General features: G+C 36.1%; 1 protein-coding gene across 1 annotated transcript in view; it reads left to right on the top strand.

Annotated features, from left to right (window-relative positions):
- The window catches only part of LOC149800805 (serine incorporator 5-like), a 102,130-nt gene extending 76,988 nt beyond the window's left edge, over nt 1-25,142 (top strand). Inside the window, exons 12-14 of the mRNA XM_089954797.1 lie at nt 457-502; nt 2,190-2,328; nt 9,855-25,142. Of these exons, the coding sequence (XP_089810923.1) occupies nt 457-502; nt 2,190-2,328; nt 9,855-10,089 (420 nt within the window). The 3' untranslated portion in view covers nt 10,090-25,142. The remainder of the gene's footprint in view (nt 1-456; nt 503-2,189; nt 2,329-9,854) is intronic.
- The last annotated feature ends 2,382 nt before the right edge of the window (nt 25,143-27,524 follow it).

The raw sequence follows: 27,524 nt of genomic DNA, 5'->3' as shown, positions 1-27,524 counted from the left end.
CTGTAGTTGATAATTTCTCATGGATTCAGTTAGATTTTTCCTATAACTAATTTAATGTAAAGTGATCCTGGTTAATATACAATTTTCTGTTGTAAAATACAGTGCAGTGCATGGCTTTATTTTTTATTTACTGGGTGTCAGTTTTTTTAGATTTTGTCGTTGCTGTAAACCACAAATTTAAAGACCCTAGATAATAAAAAATTATTAACAATGCTAATTTTGTCAGAAAAATATTTAATTTTTGTGAAACCACATAAAATGATACCACAAATATAAACAAACTCATGGTACATGGTGTAATTATTAAATTTAATATTTTAATATTTGTGTAGGCAGTAGCATCAATAGAAGGACCATGTTGAAGGCTATGTATCACATTTGAGACATGATCATCTATGTAATACTGGTTTTTCCTATCATTTTAATACTACTTATGTTTTGTTCTTTTCTTCACAGACAGAAGACACATTTGACTGCTGTTGCTGCTGCAGAGCTAGACATAGTAAGTTCTATTCTAATGCTGATGCAAATCTAACTTGACTTTTTAATTGGTTTCCTTTTTTGGACACAAAAATTTCTAATATACCGTTAGAAGTACTGCTGCATTTGCAAGATAATTGAAAAGTTTGTGACATAAGTCTGCTCACAATGACTAAATTTTTAGACATGGAGGGATAATCCCTCCATGTATGTGGCATAGTATTCACCTTCTGTTACTAAATAAAGATTCTATTACTAATCATAGCAGGGGCCCTGAGTGGCTAAATGGGGTAAGATGATTGCCTTTACAGATTAGTCACACATCTCACCTCAGTCCACAAAGGTTTGAGTCTTGGCTCGGTCATAGTAGATATATGAGAAAGCTTACCTTTGGCTTCCCATGGGTCATTGGCTTCCTAGGGTTTTCCCAGGTTCTTCCTGCACCAAATATATTGGCCACCATGTATAGTCTGTTATGTGCTGAAAAGTTGTGTTAGACCAACAAAAACAAACAAACTTATAATAGTAACAAACTATGGTCTTACTGAAATTATCATTAGCAACAAAGTATAGATATACAGGTCTTTCATGGCAATTTGATATCTTAAGGGAGGCAACCCAAAGTTAAGAGATTTTAGATTTTGAGGATATAAATGTGTTACAATAAGGATAAGAGTTTTAAGATTTTGAGGATATAAATATATTAGAATGGGGATAGGAATCTTAAGATTATGAGGACATTGACATGTTAGGAAGGGGATAAAAGATTTTAGATTTTGAGGACGTGTTTGAATGGGGAGTTTTGAGATTTTTAGGACATAAATATATTAGAATGGGGATAAAAGTTTCGAGATTTTGAGATGTCTTAAACATTAAATGACATTTAAACGTATTTTAGTTTTCAAAGAACAATTACAATACACAGCATCTGAACTACGTTTTACAGATAGCCTGGGTAATGATACAAAATGTGAACAAGTTGAAAAATTAAATCCACTCATATCTGTAAGAATAATTGAAACAGATAAAATATAATGCAGGGCTTTCCTTGTCAGCTGGGAGCCATGTGATTTACTTAGATCCTTTTAATTTACACCCAGCTACTTCCCCGAAAACCCTCGTTTACTTTGGAAACTCACCCTCCAACTTTAATGGAAGGTCCATTAATGATACAGTCCTCAATTCAGTTTTGATCTCCAATTTATGCTTCATAAATATAATTGAGAATTTAAGTTTTAAAAATTTTTGGACTGGAAATCAAATTACAGAAGCTGTACTTGCTATGTCAAAATGTCCTGTTTGCAGGACGCTGACTTCAGCCACTGCTCTTTTCTGTACATGAATGTATGACATTTAATGTTGATGTTCAAGAGATAATGGAGAGTTTTTGTCATTTTGTTTAAATTCTAGAAGCAAACCAGACATCAAGACTGCACATGACTACCAGAAACTCACTTTTGGGGTGGAGGGAGGAGTTGTTTAAATTCTAGAATCAAACCAGACTACAAGTTACCTCCAGAATTTGTGAATAGTGTCATCTTTGATCTGATTGTTTTCACATAGGTGAATATATATAAATGTCTGCAAAAGGAAATGCCATTTATATGTACTTTCCAGCTACATTTTACTAATTACCTGTGCAGCAGTATTGTTTGAAGTATTGCAATTCTTTCATTAAAATCGTAGTCATAACTGTAGTAATTTTTTAGGGGACAACCCGTCTGAGAGGGGAGGTCAGAAAGTCATCTATAATGAAGCAGGAGGAGTGATGTACAGTTATTCCTTTTTCCATTTCATCTTTTGTCTTGCCAACCTGTATGTGATGATGCAGCTAACCAACTGGTACAGGTTAGTAAAAAAGTTTTTTTCTTGCCAGCTACAGAGAGAAATAATTTTTGCACTTTATTTTGTTCAGTGTTAATTATACAAAGTGTTAAAATATTTCCTATGAAGTACTCAGATGGAGGTATATAAGGTGGTAATTGAGACGAAGGTAACTGGAAAACATGTAGGAAGTGAATGACCTTGAATTGTGGACTGTTGATTGAACCATGAATAAATAATGAATCTGGGGATTGAACTACAGTAGAACTTCAATTATCCATCACCGTATTAACCGTCAGTCTCTGTTAACTGTCAGGGTATTGTACGTCAAAACATTAAAAACAGGTACATGTACATATGTAAAATCATAATTAATGACCCGGTTTATTGTATAATACTTTGAATGCACATATTCTATTATCCATCTATTCTCATATCTATCATGGTATTGGTCCCGCACCCTGATGGATAATCAAAGTTCTACTGTATTTATAATTGGAAATAAACTTTCATAATTCTTTTTGGTTTAGAATAGCAACTATTAAAATGGTGCCATTCACACATCCAACATTGTTGCAGTCTTGAGTCTTGTAATCCCTACTACCCCTTAAAAGGATTATCATATCAACATGGGTTGTTATTGAAAGAGTTTCTATGATGTATAGTTGGTTCTAAATGAAAGTAATGGTCATGCAGACACCCAATATGGCCACCATTGTGTTCAACTTCAAAATGGAATTTGTGCATCTGATATCCGATACGGCCAACATTGCAGCCATCTTGAAAATTTTATTAATGCTACTTTTCCTGACATGACATTTTATAACAAAAACTTATGAAGACTAGTTGGTACTAAATATCAGTGGTGCCCCTCACAATCTAAATCCAGTCCAACATGGTTTCTACTGTTGCATCTTGAGATTCTTGTTATGGCCAGTTCCCCTGAAAGAGGATTATCAATATGGGGCTTTTACTAAAGATATGATGCTGCATGCCTATGGCATGATGCCCTGGTGGTAGACATTACTATAAACTGCCACACTGCAAAAACATCATAGCGATATGACTGAAAAATTGTTAAAGCTACGTTAAAAATCCTAATCACACACACACACACAAAGACTTATTAACATGCTGCATTATTAATTTATACATTTTTGTTGTGTTTGGTTTTATCTTGTCCTTTCAGTGAAACCTGTCAATGAAGTTAAATAAATCCAAAAGTTCAAGGAAGAAGAAAACATGCACCAGTTGTGCCTTGCATGTACAAAATGTACTTTGTCATTACCATGCAGTGTGTGTACCATATGGTCCAAGAAAGTATGGACTACAGTTTTTGCAAAGTCAACCACGGCAAAGAAAGAAAATGCGATCTTAACACAAATTTTAAATTCCTACTGGTAATTATAATACAGTATGAGAGTGTACCCCCATTTTTAAGCAGCACAGGTGGCATAAGTAACCAACCCCTCCCCCATGTCCAAGTATGGCCTTCAGGTCTGTATGCATGGGGTCTTTTCAGGTCTTCAGCTTCATCTTTCTACATTTACACAGAGATCGTAATGATAGATCTGCCTGTCCTACTATATACAATTTCAATTATGGGGACATTAGTGATAGAAGTGTCCATCCTGCCAGGTCTATGGATTCATCTCCCTACAGTTAAGGAGAGATCTGTCTGTCCTAACATACATATGGCTACATACAAATAGTATTGCTGGGATATTAGTTATAGATCCATTCATCTCACTGGGCATAAGGCTACACATATTATGACATGGATTTTAGAGAAACCAGCACCAACCGGACTGTACCAACCATACTTCTGGCAAACCAGCCATCCATACTGGTATTGTATCATCATTGCCACAGGGAATGGTTTATCCTGAAATGGAAGTAGACCACGAACAGGAGACTTCACACAGTGACTGTGAAGATAGTCAAAAGCAGCATGCTCACTCCAATCCAACTGTGGAGAGGATGAGTTTTACTTTTAAAACTGCTGTCGAATAGATATACCAGTTGATGCTGGGTCTGGAAAGTCCTCCACCAACTACCATCACCCATGGTAAGCGAAAACATTGGTTGACATCAATAATAAAGTCTCCATCCCTCAGGCTGCATCTCCAGTCAACAGACGTGAAAGAGATTAATGATAGGCTGTCTGGAGATATCTATGACTCTGGCAATGTTATGGCATTCTTTTCTGAAAGTGGAGTACCAGTGACTTTTTCATTGTGCTGTTACAAGATACATTCCACCACTGAACACCCAGCATTAGATAAAAATTTAGTGGTGGTTGACATGTCTGCCTCACTTTTTTATAATGTGTATTAAATGTGTTTCTTATCACATCATAGTGGGTTTGGAATATTGTCACCACACATGGGAGCTGATGGCCCAAATTGCTCAGATTGTCAACAGATCAGCTCACCATTTTATGGCAGATGCATTGACTGCCTCTGCCAATCTTGAATTGATAAGTCACAAAACATTGCTAAAGCTTCATCAGGCTCTGACTTTGTTGAAGAAGTTTAGATGTGGGTAAATAACGAAATACCCCCTCCAACTTGCTGCATCGCCTGTATTGTAATTATAAAAATCAGTTCTTCTTGCCACAATGGAAAGCTGATAGGCAAGTCAAAAGAGATTTGTTATATCCCAAGTGCTTTTCAGGCCTCAGCCTTATGCCAGCAGACAACAGCTGAATCAGACTAAAAGGTACCCATACAAGGAAGGTAAGAAATCAAGTTTCTCCTTTCCCATCACCCACAGACAGTCTACACAGGATCATCCTATTACCACAAAAAGTGAATGGGTGATCCAAGTCACTTTGGAGAGGCTTGGGATCTTGTTTATACAGACCCCATCCTTTTTCTTCCTTTCATCTTGTAATGTGTGCAGTCAGATGGGGAGAAGGACAGTATCAGCAAGAGATACAGTTGCTCATTTACAATCAGGCAGTGGAGATTATACAAAAAACAACATTCTCTGGGAACCTATTCATGGTTTTTCCTTACCAAAAAGACCATTGGAAAGTTGAGGCTGATTATAGACGAGTTGCCTCAACAAATTCATTCTGCTGCCAAGTATGAAGATAAAAATGGCAAGATCTTTATCACTCCTTGTCAGAAGGGACAAGTATGCTATAATCTTCGATCTCAAAGATGCCAACTTTCATATCCTTATTCAGCCACTGCCATGAAAGATTTTTTGGTTTACCAGTTTCAGGTTATTCTGTTTTGGTGTAAATATCGTTCCCTGGATCTTCACTAAATTATGGCTGTGTCATCACCCTATTCCAGTTGACTTCCTTTACAGGCAGCTGGTGTATATGTGGATGATCTCCAAAAAAAAACAATAAGCTTTGTTCTGGTCAAGGGCAGAAACAATCTCCTATCCCTTTTGAAAGCTCTCAGTTTTCTAGCAACTGGGAAAAATCAGACCTTCACCTATCCCAAAGTGTTGTCCATCTGGGTATGGAGTTTGTTACCAGTCTCAATCCTGTACATCTCCCTTATGTCTGTGTCATATGGATCATCGAACTCATGAAGTTCTTTTCCAGCAGGAAGGGGATTTTAATGAGCTCCTTGGGTTATCCAGTGCAGCAGCAGATTTGATCCCACTGGGCTGCCTTCATATGCACCCATTACAAATGACTTTGCTGGATTAATCGCTCAAGACAGGGATTCATCTAAAGAAGCCCCGACAGGAAGTGAAAGTATATACAGATGCCAGTATGTATGATTAAGGAGCCCACTTGTTGCCAGACTTCAGTATGGTCAGCAGCAAATGGGGACCATGCTTCTTCTTATCAGTCTCATAATAAAGGTTATCATAAATGCCTATCAGTTCTGTGTGAAACCTGTCCTGATTATTTTGGACAACATAAAAAAGTAGCATCTTACCTCCTTAAACAAGGGAACTAAATCACAGAACCTGTGCATACTGGTTTGGCAGTTTCTTCATTGGTGCTGCCAACTTTAGATAACATAAAAATCAGACACATTCTAGGCACACTCAATGTCCTTGCCAAAAAGGGTGAAATTATCTATATAAAATGTTCCTTCCATCCATTGGTTGTTCATCAGGTTTGTGCGCTTTGGGGGTGTCTGAAGATCAACCTTTTTGCGGCAAGGGCCCACCTTTGTCTGACCAGTTCCCAAAACAAGATGCTTGAGCCCTGCATGCCCTTAAGTCAGTTGGGAGGGTTATGGGATGATCCAGTGATCCTCATGATACAACCAGGCTTTGTAGCCATGAACCTTCAGTAAACAGTCAGAGCGTCACCGTATTAACTCTCACACACCATATTAACTCTCACATCCACATATAAGTTGAGAGCAGTAGCAATGCAAAATTCTGTAACACCAAAAAGAACTACTTGAAGCACACAGAGACAAGTTGTAGCAACCACAAATTACTCTCCACCTGAAGGCACAAAGGCAATATCCAACCTCCCCCTAACTCATTCTTCATGGCATTGTGAGCTATATAGAGTCACCTCGAGAATTTCAGGTCATGAAATTTAGAGCAATCTCTGCAGGCCTCACATTCAGATGCAGTATTTATCTCCGAGACATCATGTAAGCTAGCATGCAGAGTAAACCTTTACGAATTTACATCTTAGAGATTTAGCTCTGCAGAGACAAAACCTAAATCTGGTGGTTCCTGTGGCTGTGGCCCAGATGATCAGTCCATATTAAACCAACACAACCTCATAGCTTCGCAAGATATGTCAGTGAGTTTTTAGAATAAAAAGATTTGAATCATCTTCTTCACCTGAGAGATTGGTCACAGTTCATGTAACCATAAGCTGTGTTGCGTTAAGCATGAGAGTGGGTTATTGTTCACTCTGGCAGACCTGCCAACCCTTATAAATGTAATTTGATTATAAGTCTTACAGAAATTACCCTTAGAATACCAACTTGTGGAATAAAAGCTAAAATTATGGAGTTGTGATTGTTATGGTAGATATTCACATATTGGCTTGTATCTGTTTGATTCAGATCCTGGTTTCATATTACATTCAGTGGAGATTGTCAAGGAATGAGAATAACTTTACAGGAGTACATCATTTGCTTTACACTGCACATATTTTTTCATGCAAAGTGTCAGCCTGATCAAGCTGCAGCATATAGAATTTTCTATAAAGAGCATCTAACTAATTGTGTGTTCAAAATGTAAGGGACAGTAACTGTCATAAAAAGTTTCAGTAAAAGAGAATTAAAAGGAATATTCAGATTCTTGGAGGAGGGAACAAGCATGAAGGACAACACTTATGTTTTTTGGACATCATGTATTGATTTGAGTATGTTTCCTGGTGAGAGAGATGATTGAAATTGCCACTTGAAATTGACAGGAAAAATGATAAGGATTGAGAGATAGCAAGAATCCATTGAGCTTCATAAGCTTTGGAACTGCAGTTTCTGAAACTGTACTTAAGTTCTGTGTTTACTTTTCAAACTTTTTAGTTGGAAGCATCACTACATCAGTCGCTAATCATGCTTCTGAACTTTTTAAATGCATGTTTTCAAACTTGATAATAGCAGTACATGATATTTTTAACACCTTTCTGAAAATTGGTCTAACATAGGGAAGGAAATTGACCGCCTTACTGAGAAAGTCTTGTTGGCAGGTCTACGTACAATCTTTCCTCCATATATGGATACCTCTGATATAGGTAGGATGCTCAGCATTCCATCCTCCTATTACTTATTTTCCCAGCCTTCTTGTGATTAGGGAATGTATTCAAAGGTGAACTCACATTACTTAAAGACCTTCCCATCCATCATGCTATGTAAGCAGGCTCATTGGTAGTTCACTCAGCGGGGCCCCAAGTGGCCAAGTGGTCTAAAGCGCTCTCCGTTATGGATCACTGCCATCTCACCTCTGTCTGCATGGGTTCAAGTCTCGGATTTAGCCAATGTGGGTATGTGAGAAAGCTTGCCAGTAGCTTCTCGTGGGTTGGTGGTTCTTTCTGGGATTTTCCCAGGTTCTTCCTCCACCATTAATACTGGCCGCCATGTATAGCCTATTGTGTGCTGACAAATGGCGCTAACCCCTACAACAACAACAGTTCACTCAGCATAAAATGGCATTGCCTTGTGGTAGCAAGGGGAGGTAATGGGCAAAGGTTAATGCCCGTTATGTACATGATATAGATAGAAAAGACAAATGATTCTGTTTTAAGAGGGCTGGATTCAGGAGGTAGGGGGATGTATTCTTGGAGAAATATAATTTACTAGAAAAATTTGCTGTTTCTACTTCTACCAAACAGATGGCTTTGTAAACATAGGATTTTCACCAATACACATCTTGTGATACCTAGTTGATCCTAAATGAAAATGGTGCATATTGCACATCAAATGTGGCTATCATTATGGGTGTCTTGAAAATCATGCTACTCCCCCTGAATGGATGGTCATATTAAAATCAGTTTTTCATCAAAGGTGCGCTTTACTTTACAGATATTATGAACTTTGTAAGGTGAAGTTATTTACGTTTGCAACATGCACAGTGGGAAGACTGTTGGTATACCCCTATATTACTATAATGTACTGTGGCTGAAATTTCTTTAGATATTGTACTGTGGAAATTGTATATAATCTAAGAACACAACTATTAAAAGTGACTGCTCCCTTGTACTCAAAAATCAGATTAAATTAATCAAAAGTACACTATCTTTAGCAGTTATTAAATTAGAGAAAATGAATTTGGCCAGACTAGACAATGCCAATTTCTGGAAGTACAATGAATGAATTACCAAATATATAAAATATAAAAAAAGTTATTGGCTCTTTTTTTCCTTCAATTTACCTCTGAAGTCCATGAAAGTGTAAATGACCAAGTGGAGCTAGCAGTTTTTTGAAAATTGCATGTCTGAAGTAAGACCAAGCTGTATACCCTATAACCCACATTATACACTTCACTCCTGCACCAAAATAAAGTAAGATAAACATTTTTATAACAATACCTAAGATATACAGGGTCTTTTTTAAGTAGCCAGTGTAACCATTGAGGATCATCTAACCCTATGCAAAATGTGAAACTGTAGAGCACCACCCAAAAGACATCCAGTAACGTCTGATTAGTCATAAATGAAATGGTGCCAATCTGACACTCAATATGTCCACCATGGCAGCTAATTTAAAAATTGTGTTTTCACTGAAGAATATGAAAAATAGTGTCAACACTCAGCAGTTAAAGGAAGAAATGGTAATATCTTGAATTCCTGGACATTTTTTTCACCCAGCAGACCATTGGTCCCTTTGAGAGACTATTGCTCTATTTTATCAGCAATCAAAATGTTTAATATTAGTATCCATCAAATTAAAAGAACTTTTTTTATGATGATATATTGAAGATTTCATTAATACTGCCCTCTGACTTGTTATACAAGTGTCCATGGTATTGTGGTTCTGTTTACTTAATCTTTTTCTAGTTCAGCTGTCATAATTTCTTATTGACAGGAAGAATAAGAGCAACCTTGGCGTGTTCATAAAGCAGTATAATATGGCTGTCATGCAGTAACTTTTTGTTTTTTCCAGACCACTAGGATCAGACATCAATAAGTTTGGCCTGAACTGGGCAGCTGTTTGGGTTAAGATGGCTTCCAGCTGGACATGTGTCTTCATCTATGTATGGACATTATTCATGCCCAAATGCTGGCTTGGACGGGACATCACATTTTCACCTAGCTATACTGATGGCCAGCGAGCACCTGAAGAAACAGATGATTTGAATCCAGGGGAAGTGATTGCATCGAGAGAATCTGTTCTGTGATCCATTCTACTATAAAAGCTGCAACAAAAAAGACATCCAGTAATATTTGTTTTTAACAAAGTTTGGAAGGATTGTTGATAGCAGCATTCAGACATGAATGATAATTTACTGGAAGTTTATTTTAATTTGTCCTCATATTGTTATAAATTTGGTGCTTTCTCTCAAGCAAGGTAAACTTGCAATCTGAAGTTTACTTATTCACACATTTCATGATGTTGATGTTGATAAAATTTAGAATGTATGTTACAAAGAACACGTGGACATAGAGGTTCCTTTCTGAACAGGGTAAATGTAGAAGCTAATGTGAGGTCTCTTGAAGACAAGTGGTTCTTTAATACATGGAAATACCATTTGCAGAGATGTTTTGTTTTGTGATAATGTGCAGAAGATATCAGATACAAGTGCACTTATCTTCACATGAATTTTTTTTTGAAGACCAACCAAATTTAATGTTTCCCTTTCTGATATATAGTTTATGCCTTTACAGTTATCTGCAATTTCTGAAATGGGGTCGGATTCTGTAGTCATTTTGGTAGCAGTATTTTTCACTGTTACAGAAGAGGCATAACTTGGTGTTAATTATTGGCTTAAATTTTTCCAGATAAAGGTAATTGTTAAAATAGATTAAGTGAAGAATTTGGCTTGGTCGTAACAGATTACATCTCTTCCTCATTATAACATGGTCTTGACATATTACAGTTCTCCCTCATTATAACATGGTCTTGACATATTACAGCTCTCCCTCATTAAAACATGGTCTTAACATATTACAGCTCTCCCTCATTATAACATGGTCTTGACATATTACAGCTCTCCCTCATTATAACATGGTCTTGACATATTACAGCTCTCCCTCATTATAACATGGTCTTGACATATTACAGCTCTCCTTCATTATAACATGGTCTTGACATATTACAGCTCTCCCTCATTATAACATGGTCTTAACATATTACAGCTCTCCCTCATTATAACATGATCTGGACGTATTACAGCTCTCCTTGATTATAACATGGTAGTCGGGGTCCAAAAATGCTGACCATGTTGTGTAATATTATAATAAGAACAGTGTTTTGTACAAAACTACAGTATATTGAAAAACGGTGTTACGTGACAAACTGCAGTATATTGCAAAACAGTGTTACATTCTGAACTGCAGTATATTAAAAAACAGTGTTACATACCGAACTGTGGTATATTAAAAAACAGTGTTACATACCAAACTTCAGTACAGAGGGAGTGATCAGTTTTTAAAAAAAAATGTTTTATACGGAAATTAAGATGATACTCTTGCTTCGTGTTTTTGTTCAACCCATATTCTTATACATTTGAATGATTTTAGTCACGGGGTACACATTGGTACTGCAACATATATGTGATCATGTCATAATTAAGTTCATTATACTAAGGGGGAGCTGCATGCAGGCAGGCAGTGTAATGTTATTAGACAAACATGTAAACCAAAAATCATTCTAAACAAAATTGACATAGATTGCCCCTTAAGGTTGAATTACTGCTCCAAATATGAGGGTTGTTCCTATTTTTATATGAAACATTAATCAGGGGAACCATTTGTGTAGTCTTAACTCTTTTATTTTTAAGCTGCTTCTATTTGGATTTCATTTTAGCATTTTTGATTCTTATTAAAAACTAATTTCTTTAAAACAGCCCATTATTGTAGAAATTTTCTAGCTAATATTTTGTATTTGTTGTTTTGGAAGGTAGAAATGAGATTTCTGTTCAGCTTATTTACCTCATATTTGAAAAATAATGATAGTCTTTGATTTGTGCCAATATCAGTTATGTATATTTTTGAACATGTCATATGATGTTGAGGACTTCTGATGTTTTCAATTTAATGATGAGTTTACATTAATCTGGATTTAAATTTTTTTGTCATCTTTCCTCTATACAGAGAAAACTTCTAAAAACTGAGAAAACAGCAAAACTGTAAATCAATAACTTCAATGTCAATCTTTCCGATACACGGCATTGCCTATATAACCTCTCATTGAATCATGGCATTGCCTATATAACCTCTCATTCAATCACAACATTGCCTATATAATCTCTCATTGAATCACGGCATTGCCTATATAACCTCTCATTGAATCACAGCATTGCCTATATAACCTCTCATTGAATCATGGCATTGCCTATATAACCTCTCATTGAATCACGGCATTGCCTATATAACCTCTCATTCAATCACAACATTGCCTATATAATCATTGAATCACGGCATTGCCTATATAATCTCTCATTGAATCATGGCATTGCCTATATAACCTCTCATTGAATCACGGCATTGCCTACATAACTTCTCATTGAATCATGGCATTGCCTATATAATCTCTCATTGAATCATGGCATTGCCTATATAACCTCTCATTGAATTACGGCATAAATTCTTCATATATTGTACAGTACAGCCTGTTTACTAGCCCTCAGAGGGCAGAGAACAAAAATTTGACTTTGGTGTGGGGTGAGGATTGGGGCTACATAAGGAAGGGAGGTATGTGATAGTAGCTTTTCATTGCACAATAATGGCTATATGATGCCACCTTAAGGTCCATTTACAAAACCCCTGAAAATAATGAAAAAAATTAAAAGTAAACTTTATGGATTATAAAGTTGTTAAGGGGAATTTAATACTTGGCTGGGTTTGCAAAGTACTTGTCAGGGTTAGAAGCAGACTTGAAAAACCTTGAAAAATTTAAAGTTTCATTTTGATCTTAGAAATCTAAAAATAAAACAACAAAAAAAATCAAAGGTAACCAGAATATAAAGAAACCCTAAAAACTTTTTAAAAAATAATGAATGGCTCTGCCCCGACCACACAATGTTTTTTTTCAGAGAATTTTTCATTTGGCTAGCCTAGCAGTTAAGAATTTCTTAGTACTTGCAGGTATTTATATTTTAATTATTGATTTTCACAGTATATTTATTTTCATTTTATTTAGAAGCAAAACGTACATTATTAATTAAAATATTTAATAAATGTTATTCTCACTATATAAATAATCTCGTAACTGCTTTGTGTGTTGAACCACAAAACAATTAAAACACCATTTAACATTTTTAAGTTATGTCAGTTATGTTGGGATGAGTATTTAGATAAGGAAGGACTTTGGTTTGACACTGATTGGAAGAGTTATGACTTATTATTTACTGAGTTTTGATAACTGACACCACATATGAAGTACATAGATTTAACTATCTGATCATGTTTCAGTGTTTATAAATATTACTTCAAACATTTTTCTTGACCCGAATAAAGATGTCTTTATTATACAAAAAAAAGTACTGCAATACGAACAAGTTCAATTCACCAGTACTTATCAATTACCAATCAGCAAAAGATTAATTTCAGTCAGAGGTGTCGGTTATTCTTTGGCAAATGTTTGAAAACAGTATCTGTCACAGAGCATTATGGGCATTATCAATAGTGCATACCTCAAGATCTTCCATGTGTGTAAAATCAAAAACATCTTTTGGTATGTACACTGAATTGTCTTCCAAACTACCAAACTCAAAAAAAAAAAAAATTTCATCTTTAGTAGTCACTTACTAGAATACAAATATTGGATCCTCAGTTAAAAAAAAAAATGGATCAAATGTTCGTGTTATTGAAGTTCTTTTTAGATAATGCACTGTATTCTCCAAATAGTGTCAAATACTCAAGTTCAAGTCCCTATAATCAGATATGATATTTGGAAATTGCATAAATATAGATACAAATCTTGGCATGTGAGTAGAGGAGTCATCTTGGCATGTAAGTAGATGACTCATCTTAGCATGTTAGTAGAGGAGTGGTCTTAGCATGTGATTAGAGGAGTCCTTCTAGAATGTGAGTAAATGAGTCCTCTTAGCATGTGAGTAGAGGAGTCATCTTAGCATGTGAGTAAAAGAGTCCTCTTAACATGTGAGTAAATTAGTCATCTTAGCATGTGAGTAGAGGAGTCATCTTAGCATGTGAGTAGAGGAGTGGTCTTAGCATGTGAGTAAAGGAGTCATCTTTGCATGTGAGTAGAAAGGTCACAACTACAACAGTTTTGAAGTTTGATGATTTCTGCCTAATTATAACTAAAGTTATAGGACATGTTTTAACTTTGAATATGAGCTTTATGCTTGATTTGAGAATATTGGGCCAGTTTCTTAGTTATAAAAACATTCTCATTTTGAAACTCAGACACAACTAAAACTTCTAATTATATCTGACTGTTTAGTGCCAAGACATAGCCAATCAAATATTAGAAATTGTAGCAGGAACTAAATTTCAGCTTTGTGACTTGCAGACCACTTTATTTATAGTTTTGCACTTTGCATGCCTAACTCCATCTTAAGTTTTTTTTTAAAAACTTGTATTAATTAGTGTAAGGAAGAGTTGACTGCCTTATTGTAACAGAATTTCCCTCACTCAAGTTGGAAAACTCCACTTCCATTAGATGGAAAACTCCTGAAGGTCCAGAACAGAAAGAGCACTGACCCACTCTGACCCTCACATCATAGGCCCAAGTACAGTAACCATCGTCTTGTCTTGGACACCATTAGTTGCATTCAGACTGCTCAATGAAGCATTGCCTTTTCTCATGTTCTAAGATGCATTATCAGATTCAGATCTGTTTTTAATCCTGTTCAAGTGATAATAACCTCAGTCCATTGTAAATTGGGTCTTTGTAAGCTTGTATTAGATTTGAGGTATTTATTATGCTGTTGTTATCTAGTGAGGCTCAGATTTGTTATATCCTTCCTCATCATATGGTGGTAGGGTAGGTAAGAACTATTCGTATTGCCATTTATACTTTTGCCCAGTATCATTAACTTAATATTTAATTTTCAATGCTTTTAGTGTAAGTACTGTATTCCCACTCATATATGGAATTTTTGTGACAACCTCAAAAACTATATATATATATATATATATATATACTCAGACGTGTCTTAACAACAGTCACCTTTACTCAGTGGTGACCTGTTCACAACAGCCATTCTAATTCCTATGTAACCATCACCTGCATCTCTCAGTCAATGGCCAGGTGTTTTCTTACCAAGCAGTGGTTCTTCTGGCCTCGAGTGGTCACTAGAGCATACCCACATTAACCATCATGTTGACAATCTAAAAAGGTGTCAATATGTTAAATTCAAAAGCAGGGCAGTTTTGATCATTAGCTTAAAGGGGCAAAGCAATTTGTATACTGGGGATGGTGTGAAAAGTTGTGTGATTGCAGCAGAAATGAAAGTCAACTTTTGTCTAATTCTGACAAGATGTATTCTGATATCTTCATCCATTAGCCTGTGAAGGAAAGCCAACTCTGTAGAAAATAATTTGTATTGGAGAAAAGATTAAAGTTACATCCCTTTTCATTAGGGTCACCAATCATTTTAAATGTTCAGAACATGTCTTCATAGGGCAGGTGAATGGGTGACAGTGAATAGATATCAGGATTCATTATTCCTCACAGGTCTCTCACATAAGCTGACCGTCTTGATCTTGGCAAGTTGAGCAACTGACTGATCCAGATATTGTTTTTATATTGTTAACAAACTATGATAGGTGTGTATGTTTAAGTAAGTGTTATAGGATGAATTAAAGTTATTAGGGTACAGCAATCTTGTGTGTAACCTAAATTTGGAAAGAGCAACAAGTACCCATAATTGTGATTATTTTTTACAGTGCACATACAACAATCTTAATTATAATAATAATAATAATAATAGTTGGTGCATGGAATTTGCTCAAAACCAATTTTTAAAGGTGAAACTATGACCAGCTTTCACCTGTGTGCAACATCTAGTTTTGTCCTTTTCTGAAGTGTGGCCACTGGTGACAGATTGAATATATATATATATATATATATATATATATATATATATATATATATATATATATATATCTCTGTGTGTGTGTGTGTGTGTGTGTGCATGCATATGCCAAGAATCAACGCACAAACAAGAGGACTAGGGATGCTGCCAGGGCACACAAGTATACAAATCATGCATCATTTTAAATGAATTTACTCTCTTTGAAAGCAGTGATGCACAAGAACTTCCACAAATTAGGACAAATATAAAAATGCACTCTGTGCAGTATACACTTTTTATTCAACTGTTAAGATAAACTGAGTTAACAAGAATATTTTTAAAAATTGAAAAGTAAGGATACTTATATGATCAAAATAACAATTGTCCACTCCACAGATGTAGGTTAATACACAAGGGTCCTTTTAAATATGGTTAATTATGTATAACATAATAACATGTGTATTAGAAGGGTTCTGCAGAAGATGCCCTTTGCTCAGATTTGTGTATGCATGAACTTTGGTCCAGAAAGTATGACTCAAGCATGAATGGGTTGGAAGATCACTGATTCTTTTAACCAGTTTTCAGGTACTGGTCACCGGTCATTAGAGTCCCATAATTGGTACTGGTCATTAGAATCGCATAATTGGTACAGGGACATGAATTTGGTTGATTACCTACACACACCCAACATGCATGTTACTGAGCAGTTGATCAGTCCTGTTGCTGACATGGAGTCAATGTCTACTCATCAGACTAGAGAAGGGAATCAGCATCCACCAACAACCCCATTCCCTTAGTTTCCTTTTAAACCCTATGATATGTATGGCATCCACTTCAAGGAAGTTAATTAAGTTAATCTTTCTGTTACATTTATGGTGACATGTATGCCCATACCTTGGCTTCAGAGCAGTACTGATGTTGTGGGTCATGGACCCACATCGGATGCTTTTGCTGAGTGAACAGAAAACTGGGGAGCTGGTCTTCCAACCCCCCCCACACACAGTTGGAGAAAGACGAGAAGTATTCTAATCCTTATGAAGAGTTGCAGGATAGGAATACCCCTATCCCCAGGTCTTGGGGCCCCAGACGGCTGAGTGGTTTAAAGCACTCACCTTGACAGGTTACTGCCATCTCATCTCTGTCTGCATTGGTTTGTGTCTAAGGCTTGGCAAGTGAGGGTATGTAAGAACGCTGTCAGTAGCTTCCCATGGGGGTCAGTGGTTTGTATCAGTGTTTTCCCTGGTTCTTCCTCCACCATTTATATTGGCCACCATATATAGTCTGTCTTGTGTTGAGAAGTTTTGTTAAACTCAAAACAACAACAACATCCCTCAGGTCTCCTCCTCAACTTAGGAATGCTGGATTGATAATCCTGTCTTCTCAGGGTTGAGTGTAGGATGAGGATGTGCTGCATGTGTTGGTGGACTCCGATACTTGAGTTCACTGAGGAAGAAGGCAAGATAGTTTCTCCTCCCTTTGTGTCCCCTGTTTCCTCTCACCTGTAGAATCATTTGGCAAAGGCGGAAGACGTCAGTGCATGCTTTGTTTTTGGCCATGTCAGAGTTCCTCCACCTCTGAATCACAGTAAGAACCTTTAGGGCAGCTCATCTGAAGGCAGAGCTCATGGATTCCAGGACTTGAGGGACCAACAACACAGGCCCCTCTCTTCCACTACTGGTCCATCAAAACCAGATGAAAAACACTGTCATCCTGACTGCCCCTCTGGGCTTTCTTCATGGACATTCAGGATACGCATCTTCACATTCCAATTTTTCCATCTCTCAGGAAATACCTCTAGTTTTCCAATTTTGGGCTATTGCTACTTCATGGGCCTATCTAACACATTCATCATTGTAAGGTGTTACGAGAGCCACATCACAGACTACTTTTCCTTCCAACTTTGGTCTTTGCCACACCAGAGGAAAGGCATATTTTCCTTAGGCTCACAAGTTTGTGGCACAAAAGTTGCCTGATCGTAGAGAACACTCCTGCAGTAAGTTTGAGTATATCACTTTTTAAATCTGTTTTTGAGGCCTGCTGCACTTGCAAATTCAACAAGGCATTAGTGATCGCTAATATATTATTGTTATTAAATTGTAATGGGTGGGTAAACTAATTTTAATAATGTAATACTGACGTGTCATTATTGCAAGATTCCCCCCCCCCAATCTGCTCTGATATCCCACAAGTAGTCTGGGTCCTTGTAAAAGAGGAATTTTACTCCCCCCAAACCCTGCTCTGATATCCCACAAGTAGTCTGAGACCTTGTAAAAGAGGAATTTTACTCTCCCCCCAACCCTGCTCTGATATCCTACAAGTAGTCTGAGTCCTTGTAAAAGAGGAATTTTACTGGTTTCACTGCGTGTATGATGTGAGGGCAAACTGGTTCTGTGTTCTTTCTCTTCAAGACATTCTGGAACTTTCCATCTAATAGGAAGATGGAATTTTCTAATTTTGTCCTGGTAAATGTAAGCATGGCAATAGTGACAGGTAAGCATTGCATTGTTAAAATTGATCAACCACCCCTCACAACAAATACATTTTAACAGGCTGTTCTTTATAATGAGGTTCTCAAAATCATTGTACCTTAATTTTAAACATTTTAGTGCAATATGGTTGGTTGTTATATTTTAATAATTGGTTGCACTGAAATTTCAGTGGATTACTGTATATCTGTTAAATGTTACTGCTCATTAGACTAGCACTTCTTTTAGGTACCCTTGTCTGTTCAAACATCCATAAGACTCAGGGAGAGAGTTTTGAATTTGTGCAAGGTGATACATTTTTATATTACACTTATGTTTCTTAGTGCCATTCTTGTTTCATGTGTTTGTATTGTTTATTCGGAAGTACTCATCTTTCATTTGTATAATGTACCATCTCATTGAACACCATGGCTATTGTTTGGGAGTACCCATCTTTAGAATTTCACTTGTATAATTTGCTGTCTTTGGAAGTACTGATCTTTTTAGGATTTCACTAAGCTCATTAAACACTGGCTTGTGTTTGGAATTACTAAACTTTAGAAGTTTTCATTGTATAATGTACTGTTTGATTAAAGACTGACTAGTGTTTGGAATTACCAAACTTTAGGAGTTTACATTGTATAATGTACCGTTTGATTAAAGACTGACTAGTGTTTAGAATTATTGAACTTCAGGAGTTTACATTGCATAATGTACCGTCTGATTAAACACTGACTAGAGTTTGGTAATATCCATTTTTAAGATTTCTTTTGTATTATATATCATCATGTTGGAAGCTGGCAAGTATTTGGAATGGGATACAATTTCAGGATCAGTCTGAAGTGTTCTCTAACTAATTGATAATAGTAATGATTCAATAATTTGTCCACATGATATATTTCATAAGGCTGTTGTTTAAATAGACGAAGTCTGAAGCAGCATGTATTTACCAGAAATGGATTTCAACCTAATTCAATCATAAATTGTAATGTATTGATTGGCCATTTCATAATTGGCCATTTCAGTCAAACTGAATAATCAGCAAAGCACTATCTGTGACATGTTTAAGTTATGGATGCAGTTAGCCTCTGATGGACTGGTGGCCTGTCAAGAGGTTGAGTCGTATACACTCTTTTTCACTGTGGAAACTAGAAGTAGATCAAGCTGAAAATGCATTAGCAGTTAACATTAATTGGCACTTAGGTCCACATTTTACAACAACTTATCAGTTCATACACATCAATTCATACACATCAGTTCATACACCAGTTCATAGATGTCTGTTCATTCACATCAATTCATACACATCAGTTCATACACATAAATTCATACACATCAGTTCAGTCACATCAATTCATACACATCAGTTCAGTCACATCAATTCATACACATCAGTTCATACACCAGTTCACAGACACCAATTCATTCACATCAGTTCATACACATCAGTTCATATGCATCAGTTCATAAACATAAATTCATACACACCAGTTCAGTCACATCAATTCTTACACATCAGTTCATACACCAGTTCATAGACATCAGTTCATTCACATCAATTCATAGACATCAGTTTATATGCACCAGTTCATAAACATCAATTCATACACACCAGTTCATACACATCAGTTCATACACCAGTTCATAGACATCAGTTCATACACATCAATTCATAGACATCAGTTCATACACATAAGTTCATACACATCAGTTCATATGCATCAGTTCATAAACAAATTCATACACATCAGTTCATACACATCAATTCGTACACCAGTTCATACAGATCAGTTCAGTCACATCAATTCATATCCATCAATTCATACCCATCAGTTCATACACATCAGTTCATATGACATGTTTTTACCTAACAATGCCTCTCTTTGGAAAACTGATTCTTCATGTGCATTGTCAATACACCCAAGTGACTGCCTTAAACTGTTAAAAAAAAAAAAACAGTTTGGTTAGGAAACACCTGGCCATTGATTGAAAGTTTAAGACATTACTTGAATAAAGAGATTTAATACCCATTGCTATAAACTGTTTTTAGCATGATCCTGCATGCAGAAGGATTTGTACTCTATTTTTGGCATCAATGGTCCTCATACTTTGTCATTGTCATCATCACCACCATTATCATGATCTGTACTATACCTCTGGTATCATTGGTCCTCATGTTTTATCATTGCCGTAATCACCACCATTATCATGATCTGTACTATACCTCTGGTATCATTGGTCCTCATGTTTTATCATTGCCGTAATCACCACCATTATCATGATCTGTACTATACCTCTGGTATCATTGTTCCTCATGTTTTATCATTGCCATAATCACTACCATTATCATGATCTGTACTATACCTCTGGTATCATTGGTCCTCATGTTTTATCATTGCCATAATCACCACCATTATCATGATCTGTACTCTACCTCTGGTATCATTGGTCCTCATGTTTTATCATTGCCGTAATCACCACCATTATCATGATCTGTACTATACCTCTGGTATCATTGGTCCTCATGTTTTATCATTGCCGTAATCACCACCATTATCATGATCTGTACTATACCTCTGGTATCATTGGTCCTCATGTTTTATCATTGCCGTAATCACTACCATTATCATGATCTGTACTATACCTCTGGTATCATTGGTCCTCATGTTTTATCATTGCCGTAATCACCACCATTATCATGATCTGTACTATACCTCTGGTATCATTGGTCCTCATGTTTTATCATTGCCGTAATCACCACCATTATCATGATCTGTATTATACCTCTGGTATCATTGGTCCTCATGTTTTATCATTGCCGTAATCACCACCATTATCATGATCTGTACTATACCTCTGGTATCATTGGTCCTCATGTTTTATCATTGCCGTAATCACCACCATTATCATGATCTGTACTATACCTCTGGTATCATTGGTCCTCATGTTTTATCATTGCCATAATCACCACCATTATCATGATCTGTACTATACCTCTGGTATCATTGGTCTCATGTTTTATCATTGCCGTAATCACCACCATTATCATGATCTGTACTATACCTCTGGTATCATTGGTCCTCATGTTTTATCATTGCCATAATCACCACCATTATCATGGTCTGTACTATACCTCTGGTATCATTGTTCCTCATGTTTTATCATTGCCATAATCACCACCATTATCTATATTTGTTCTATACCTCTAGCATTATGGTCTTTATCTTTTGTCATTGTCATCATCACTACCATTGTCTTTATATAATTAAATCCTACTTCATGTAAGTTAGTATTCTTATCTCCTATATCTTGTTCTTAACTGGACAGAAAACTTTATATCATTATGGGTGCTACATTGCTGTGATATTAGTAGGTCACTGTGACAAGGTTTCATTGACAAGGCTGATTTTGCCTATTGATCCTTAGAAATGGTGTTTTTCCCTGTCTTGGTGGGGGGGGGGGGAGAAGGGTACCACACAAGAGATTGGAATAAAGATGTACTATCATTATACAGTGGACTACATGTTTTAAAGTTAAATGTTTCCTATTCAGTATGTTTTCATTGTCTTTGGAAAAGATTTTTAAAAGGATTACTGGGAGCAGAACTTGGGTAGATCATTGTTTAGAAAAAGGCAATTCATGATTTTATCTTCAGTATTATCTTGGGTATTAAGCCATCAGAAGTTACTATTTTTTCATTTCATTGGGTGATTTAGTGGTCATTTACCCATCAGAAGTTACTATTTTTTCATTTCATTGGGTGATTTAGTGGTCATCTACCCATATGGTTCTTTCAACAAAATAAAACAATGCATAGGGACAAGGCCTGAGTTAACCTAATGTTTTCACTGTCTGGAAACAGAGGTCTGACCATTATGCTATGGATTGGAAATACGATTTTATGAGTAAATCAGTTAAATTGGATTTGCAGCAAAACTTTAAAATGTTGTGTAGTATTACATAATATTTCAAATTGTAATGTTATAGCAGGGTTAGGGACCAGTTGGTGTAACTAAGACCAACTTTTGGTCCCTCTGTTCCTTTAAACAATTCTTATTGGACAAGGTTTATGTGAACTCTTCAGGTGACATGGGTTATTCAGGTATATTGTAGTTCAAAGGAAGGGGTATGGTCTTCATCACATATGGACATTGGGGGAGGGAAGGGTCATAAAAGAGGTTTGAGGAGGAAAAACAAAACTGGATTAATGAAATACATATAAACAAGGTTCAACAAGTCTCCACTATACTTTTATTCCAGATACAGTATTAGTATGCGAGTATGAAATATGGAATGCAATCTTGTAAATAGAGTAACCTTCATGAAGATTTGCTTTTATTTTATTTTTAAATAAACCTTTAGGCATTATGTATTTGCGGTATACATGTTGAATATTGTTTTATATATTCTAGTATTTGCATCAAGATTTATTTGCAAGCTGGGTATAAAAGTTGACTTTCATTGTGTAATTTAATTTACTGATTGATTTGAAATTTGTGTTTGTGTCCAAATGAGATCATGTAAATTAAAATGTTGCAGATTGGTTTATTGAATTCCCCTATAAACAGTTTAAATAAACTCTTGTAGATGCATTTGATGGCCATGTTACTTGTATCTAGGATTTTGTCTTTATTATAAATTCTTCTTCTTGCCTTTAAAAATTTAATTTTTACATTGCTTGTTGTAGAATGGATTTGCATTTAATAAATACATTGGTATGTGTAACGCATGTCTGCTATGTTCATGACATTATGTGTTCATTACATGTACATTTTACAACTCGGTCATGGATACCGTTTACCATCTGAGTAATTCTCACCCAGCAGTGAACAGAATCATCTGATAATGCACCAGAAAATCAGTCTTCCCACTTTGTAGTCTCATTCAACAGGACCTGTTGCAGAGATCTGAGGTCTTTTCCAAATGATGGGTCTGCCAAAGATTGACTGATTGCTGGCCCATTTTTAGCTACCATGCAGAACTTTAGCCAATAAAAAGACATGAAACCAGTTTAAGGGAAAAAAAATGAGGCTTTTTGGTGTAAACGTTAGAACGAGGCTTTTTCCAAACATTTGGAAAAGTGATTTGATTGGTTAATAAGATGGTATAACCATGGAGATAATGAGTTGATATCTTGTTTGAATTAAAAACATAGACAGTTTCATAGGCTGGATTGAGCAGGACCTCCTCAATATCAGTGTCTGTTAAGAAAGTGATATGTTATAAAATCCTTTTAAGTCAACAATAAAATTACGGACTGTGTGAAGGCAAAAAGTAGGTCGATAGTAGGTTTCAAACAATATGAATGTTACCTGGTGCTACATCAAACTTTGTATTAATATGATTAGCTTCAATAATAAATAAAGAGGGTTCCTTTTATTCATATTAATATGAATGGCTTCAATAACAAACAAAGGGGTCCCCTTTAAATGAGCTTAAGTAATTGTATACCATTCTTTTCCCCATTAATGTAAATAGTATGCCATCAACACTCCCTCTAAGGATCCACTCCTCTAGTAATATTGAAGATGCTGCCATGTTGTCAGATGGATTTTGTAAGGTGGGCAGGTGCCACCCGCTAGGCTGAGTTCTGGTTAGTATCTATGTAATTTGAGTTCAATATTTTGTTTAGTTTTATAAAAAGTTTTATTTCTTCCAAAAGAATCTTACAGATAAAACTGATTGTATATTATGACTTAGATGACATCCTTTTTCAAGGTATGTAAATCCTGCAGGGTTATATCAATTTATTTACATTATGAAACCCAAGAACTCTTACAAGTGAAGGGAATGCATAGTGTTTGCTTTGTTAGAGGAAAATAATGATGCTAAATTATTGAAGTCAGTGTACAAAGAACTTTCATGTCCATTTTTTGAGGACTGCTGCGGTGGCCTAGTGGTTAGAGCATCCGCCCCGGATGTGGAAGGTTGTGGGTTGAACCCCAGCTAAGTCATACAAAAGACTTATAAAAATGGTACTAAAAGCTGCCTCACTAGAAGATCAGTAAGAACAGGTTAGTGTTGGGACTGGTGTCAGGATAATGTGATGGAACATCATGCTACATGTTGCCTCTCTCTCATTTTAAAGTGCCACACTGCAGACATCGGAGCAATATGACAGGAAAATTTTTAAAGCAATGTTCAAAATCCAAAACACACACACACACACACACCATTTTTTGAGACATTCAGAGAAATACACTTTTGGATGTAACTTCAGTTACCATTTATTTGAAAATTAATATATATAAATTGTGAGATGGGGAGATATATCTTTGTTGTTTAACATCAAAACAAAATTTGACGAAATGTCTTCTATCAGTAATAGAACTCAATGAAACATTATTACCAGTACATTGTGTAGTGGAGATCTTGTGAAGCCACATGAGAATCTGGTTGAATGAGACTTCGCTTTTCATTTAACGGATTATTTTACATAGCACATTATGCAACAGTCTACACAGTCTATTTTTGTATTTTGATTGCATAACAAAAGGGTAAATGTTATAATCAGTTTTGTATGCAGATTTCAAATCAATGTGAGCTGGAAAACTAACATCACAAGCAAGGTAGATCTTAAGATTTGTATATAAAAATATATATTTTGTTTATATACATTATGATCATTTCTGGGTATTTTCTGAAGTTACTGCAGCATCAGAAAAAATAGTTCTAGCTGCTTGACATTAAAAATTTTGATGTAAATCACTTCATTGTAATATCATCAAAAGGAACCATTGTTGGATATAATTTCTGGACCAATAAATATTTTTGAATAACCGATGACATGGCCTTCATTAATATAGTGTATGAATACACTTTAAAGTGGAGTCCAGCTGCAAACAACGTAGACCCTGATCTGCATAATGTGGTGGCAGAACAGGGGCTAAGTTGTTTGTTCTGTTGTTTACTCCTAACAAAAGTATATAACCAGAACTGACTGCCAGTGCATCATATGGTGGCAGATCTAGGTCTGTGCAGTTTGCTATTTTGCATGTCTTCATCAACTTTTTCGTGGGTTTTTTTATCCATCAAAAGTGTATGATTCTTCATAAACAATATAAAACTTAGAAAACTGCACAGCAGTGGTAAAAAGAAAGCACTGAATGATGGCCTGAATGCAGACCTTTAAACCCAACCATGGTGTCCTCTATATATTGAAATTAGTGATCAACATGTGTAGGAGATTATGTTTCCTGATGGAATGGTGGTTGACGTTTTAATGTTATATGCAAACCCATTTAGGTTTATGCTTGCGACAGAATATTTTGGCTCGCTGTTTGTATATTAATGACAGGTCTTTATTATTTCTTAAAATTGGATAATAAAACTCGAGAATCACAAGGTCGTTCATGAGTGCAACTTTTATACCTAATTATTTGGCTAGTGTTATAAATTTCCTTAAAGATGAGTAGACATGAGTACATTGCTCGAATCTGTTTATCACGAAACATGTTGTGCCTGCCAGATTTGCTTTTCATGTACATCCTGGCACCTCAAACGTCTTCTGATATATAACCTGTTTTAATTCGACGTAGGGTGTGTCAGTTGAAGATATTATAGCTGGTACGTAGGATGTGTCAATTGATAACGTTATAACTTGGACGTAGGATGTGTCAATTGATGACGTTATAACTTGGACTTAGGATATGTCAAATTGTTTACGTTATGACTTGGACGTAGGATGTGTCAGTTGATGATGTTATAACTTGGACGTAGGATGTGTCAATTGATGACGTTATAACTTGGACTTAGGATGTGTCAAATTGATGACGTTATAACTTTGGTCTGGCTTTGTATTTTTTTACATTATGATTTTACCCATTTTAGTTCTACAGGTCTTAGATCAGAAGACTTTATGGGATGGCGTATTGACCATCGTCTGTTGTCCGTCCATCTTCCATCCACCACAGAATAACACTACTCGCCCATGACTATTCGGAGGATGAAAATTTGCATAAAAATTCATCCCAAGGTATAGCTAGTGCTAATAATTATGGTTACGTCCAAATATCAAATTTAGCTACCACCGCAGCCATCTTGAAAACCTACTTCTTCTGAGCATACATACATACATGGTGTTTTTACTTTTTGTGCTGTCTGGTTGGTCGTAAATGAAAATGGTGCCCATCTGATATCCAATATGGCCAACATGTAAGCCGGCTGAAAATCTTGTTATCGCAACTCTTCCTGAATGAAAAGGCATATCAAGATGGAGTTTTCACCAGAAGGCTTCTTGTGATTTCTGGTTAGTCCTAAATGAAATAGTGCCATTCTGACCTTGAAAATGGCTGCTGTTGTGGTAATTTTGAAAATCGTGTTTCATTACTCCTTGATAGATGATGATATCAACATGAAAAGACATCTTTGATATTTAGGTGGTTCTGAATTTAAATCCGATATCCAACGTGGCTCTGTCAGCCATTTCGAAGGTATAGTGATTGTTTCTCCTAAACGGAAACTCGTGTGGTCAAGGGGTTTTCAGCTGAAAATTTTTGTTATAATGCCTGGTTGTCTTAAATGAAAATGACATTGAATACAGAAAACCTGGGGACGACGAGTGGCCAAGCAGTCTAAAGCGCTTACCGTTACGTATCACTGCCATCTCACCTCTGTCTGCGTGGGTTCGAGTCTCAAGCTCTGCCAATGTGGGTATGTGAGAAAGCTTGCCGGTAGCTTCTCGTGGGTCGGTGGTTCTTTTCGGGGTTTTCTTGGGTTCTTCCTACACCATTAATACTGGCCGCCATGTATAGCCTATCTTGTGCTGAACAATGGCGTTAAACCCTATAACAACAACTACAGAAAACCTTGTTATCACTATTCATGCTGAATGGATGGCCATATCGATATCGAGTTTTGAACAAAATACTTTTTAAGATGTCTAGTAAATCCTAAATGAAAATGGTGCCTAGCTAACATCCAGTCTTTAAAATCGTGTTCTCGCTCAAGGATATCAGAGATGACTGCGACACTCGGCGGTTAAAAAGGAAACGGTCTTATCTTCTATTTCAAAAAAATTATCTTCCGCCAGTGAAGTGACCGTCCATATAAAGTGACTCTTCTGTGCCATTATATTTGTGTCTTTTTAAGAAGTTTTGCAAATTCTTTACCTTTCAATATTTTTGTCTCATGGTTGCATATTCAATTTTGGTTCAAAATGTTTGT

Source organism: Sinohyriopsis cumingii, chromosome 4 (genome assembly GCF_028554795.1).
Source record: "Sinohyriopsis cumingii isolate HCF-2022 chromosome 4, ASM2855479v2, whole genome shotgun sequence".
Lineage (NCBI taxonomy): Eukaryota > Metazoa > Mollusca > Bivalvia > Unionida > Unionidae > Sinohyriopsis > Sinohyriopsis cumingii.
This window is presented reverse-complemented; position numbering and strand designations above follow the sequence as displayed.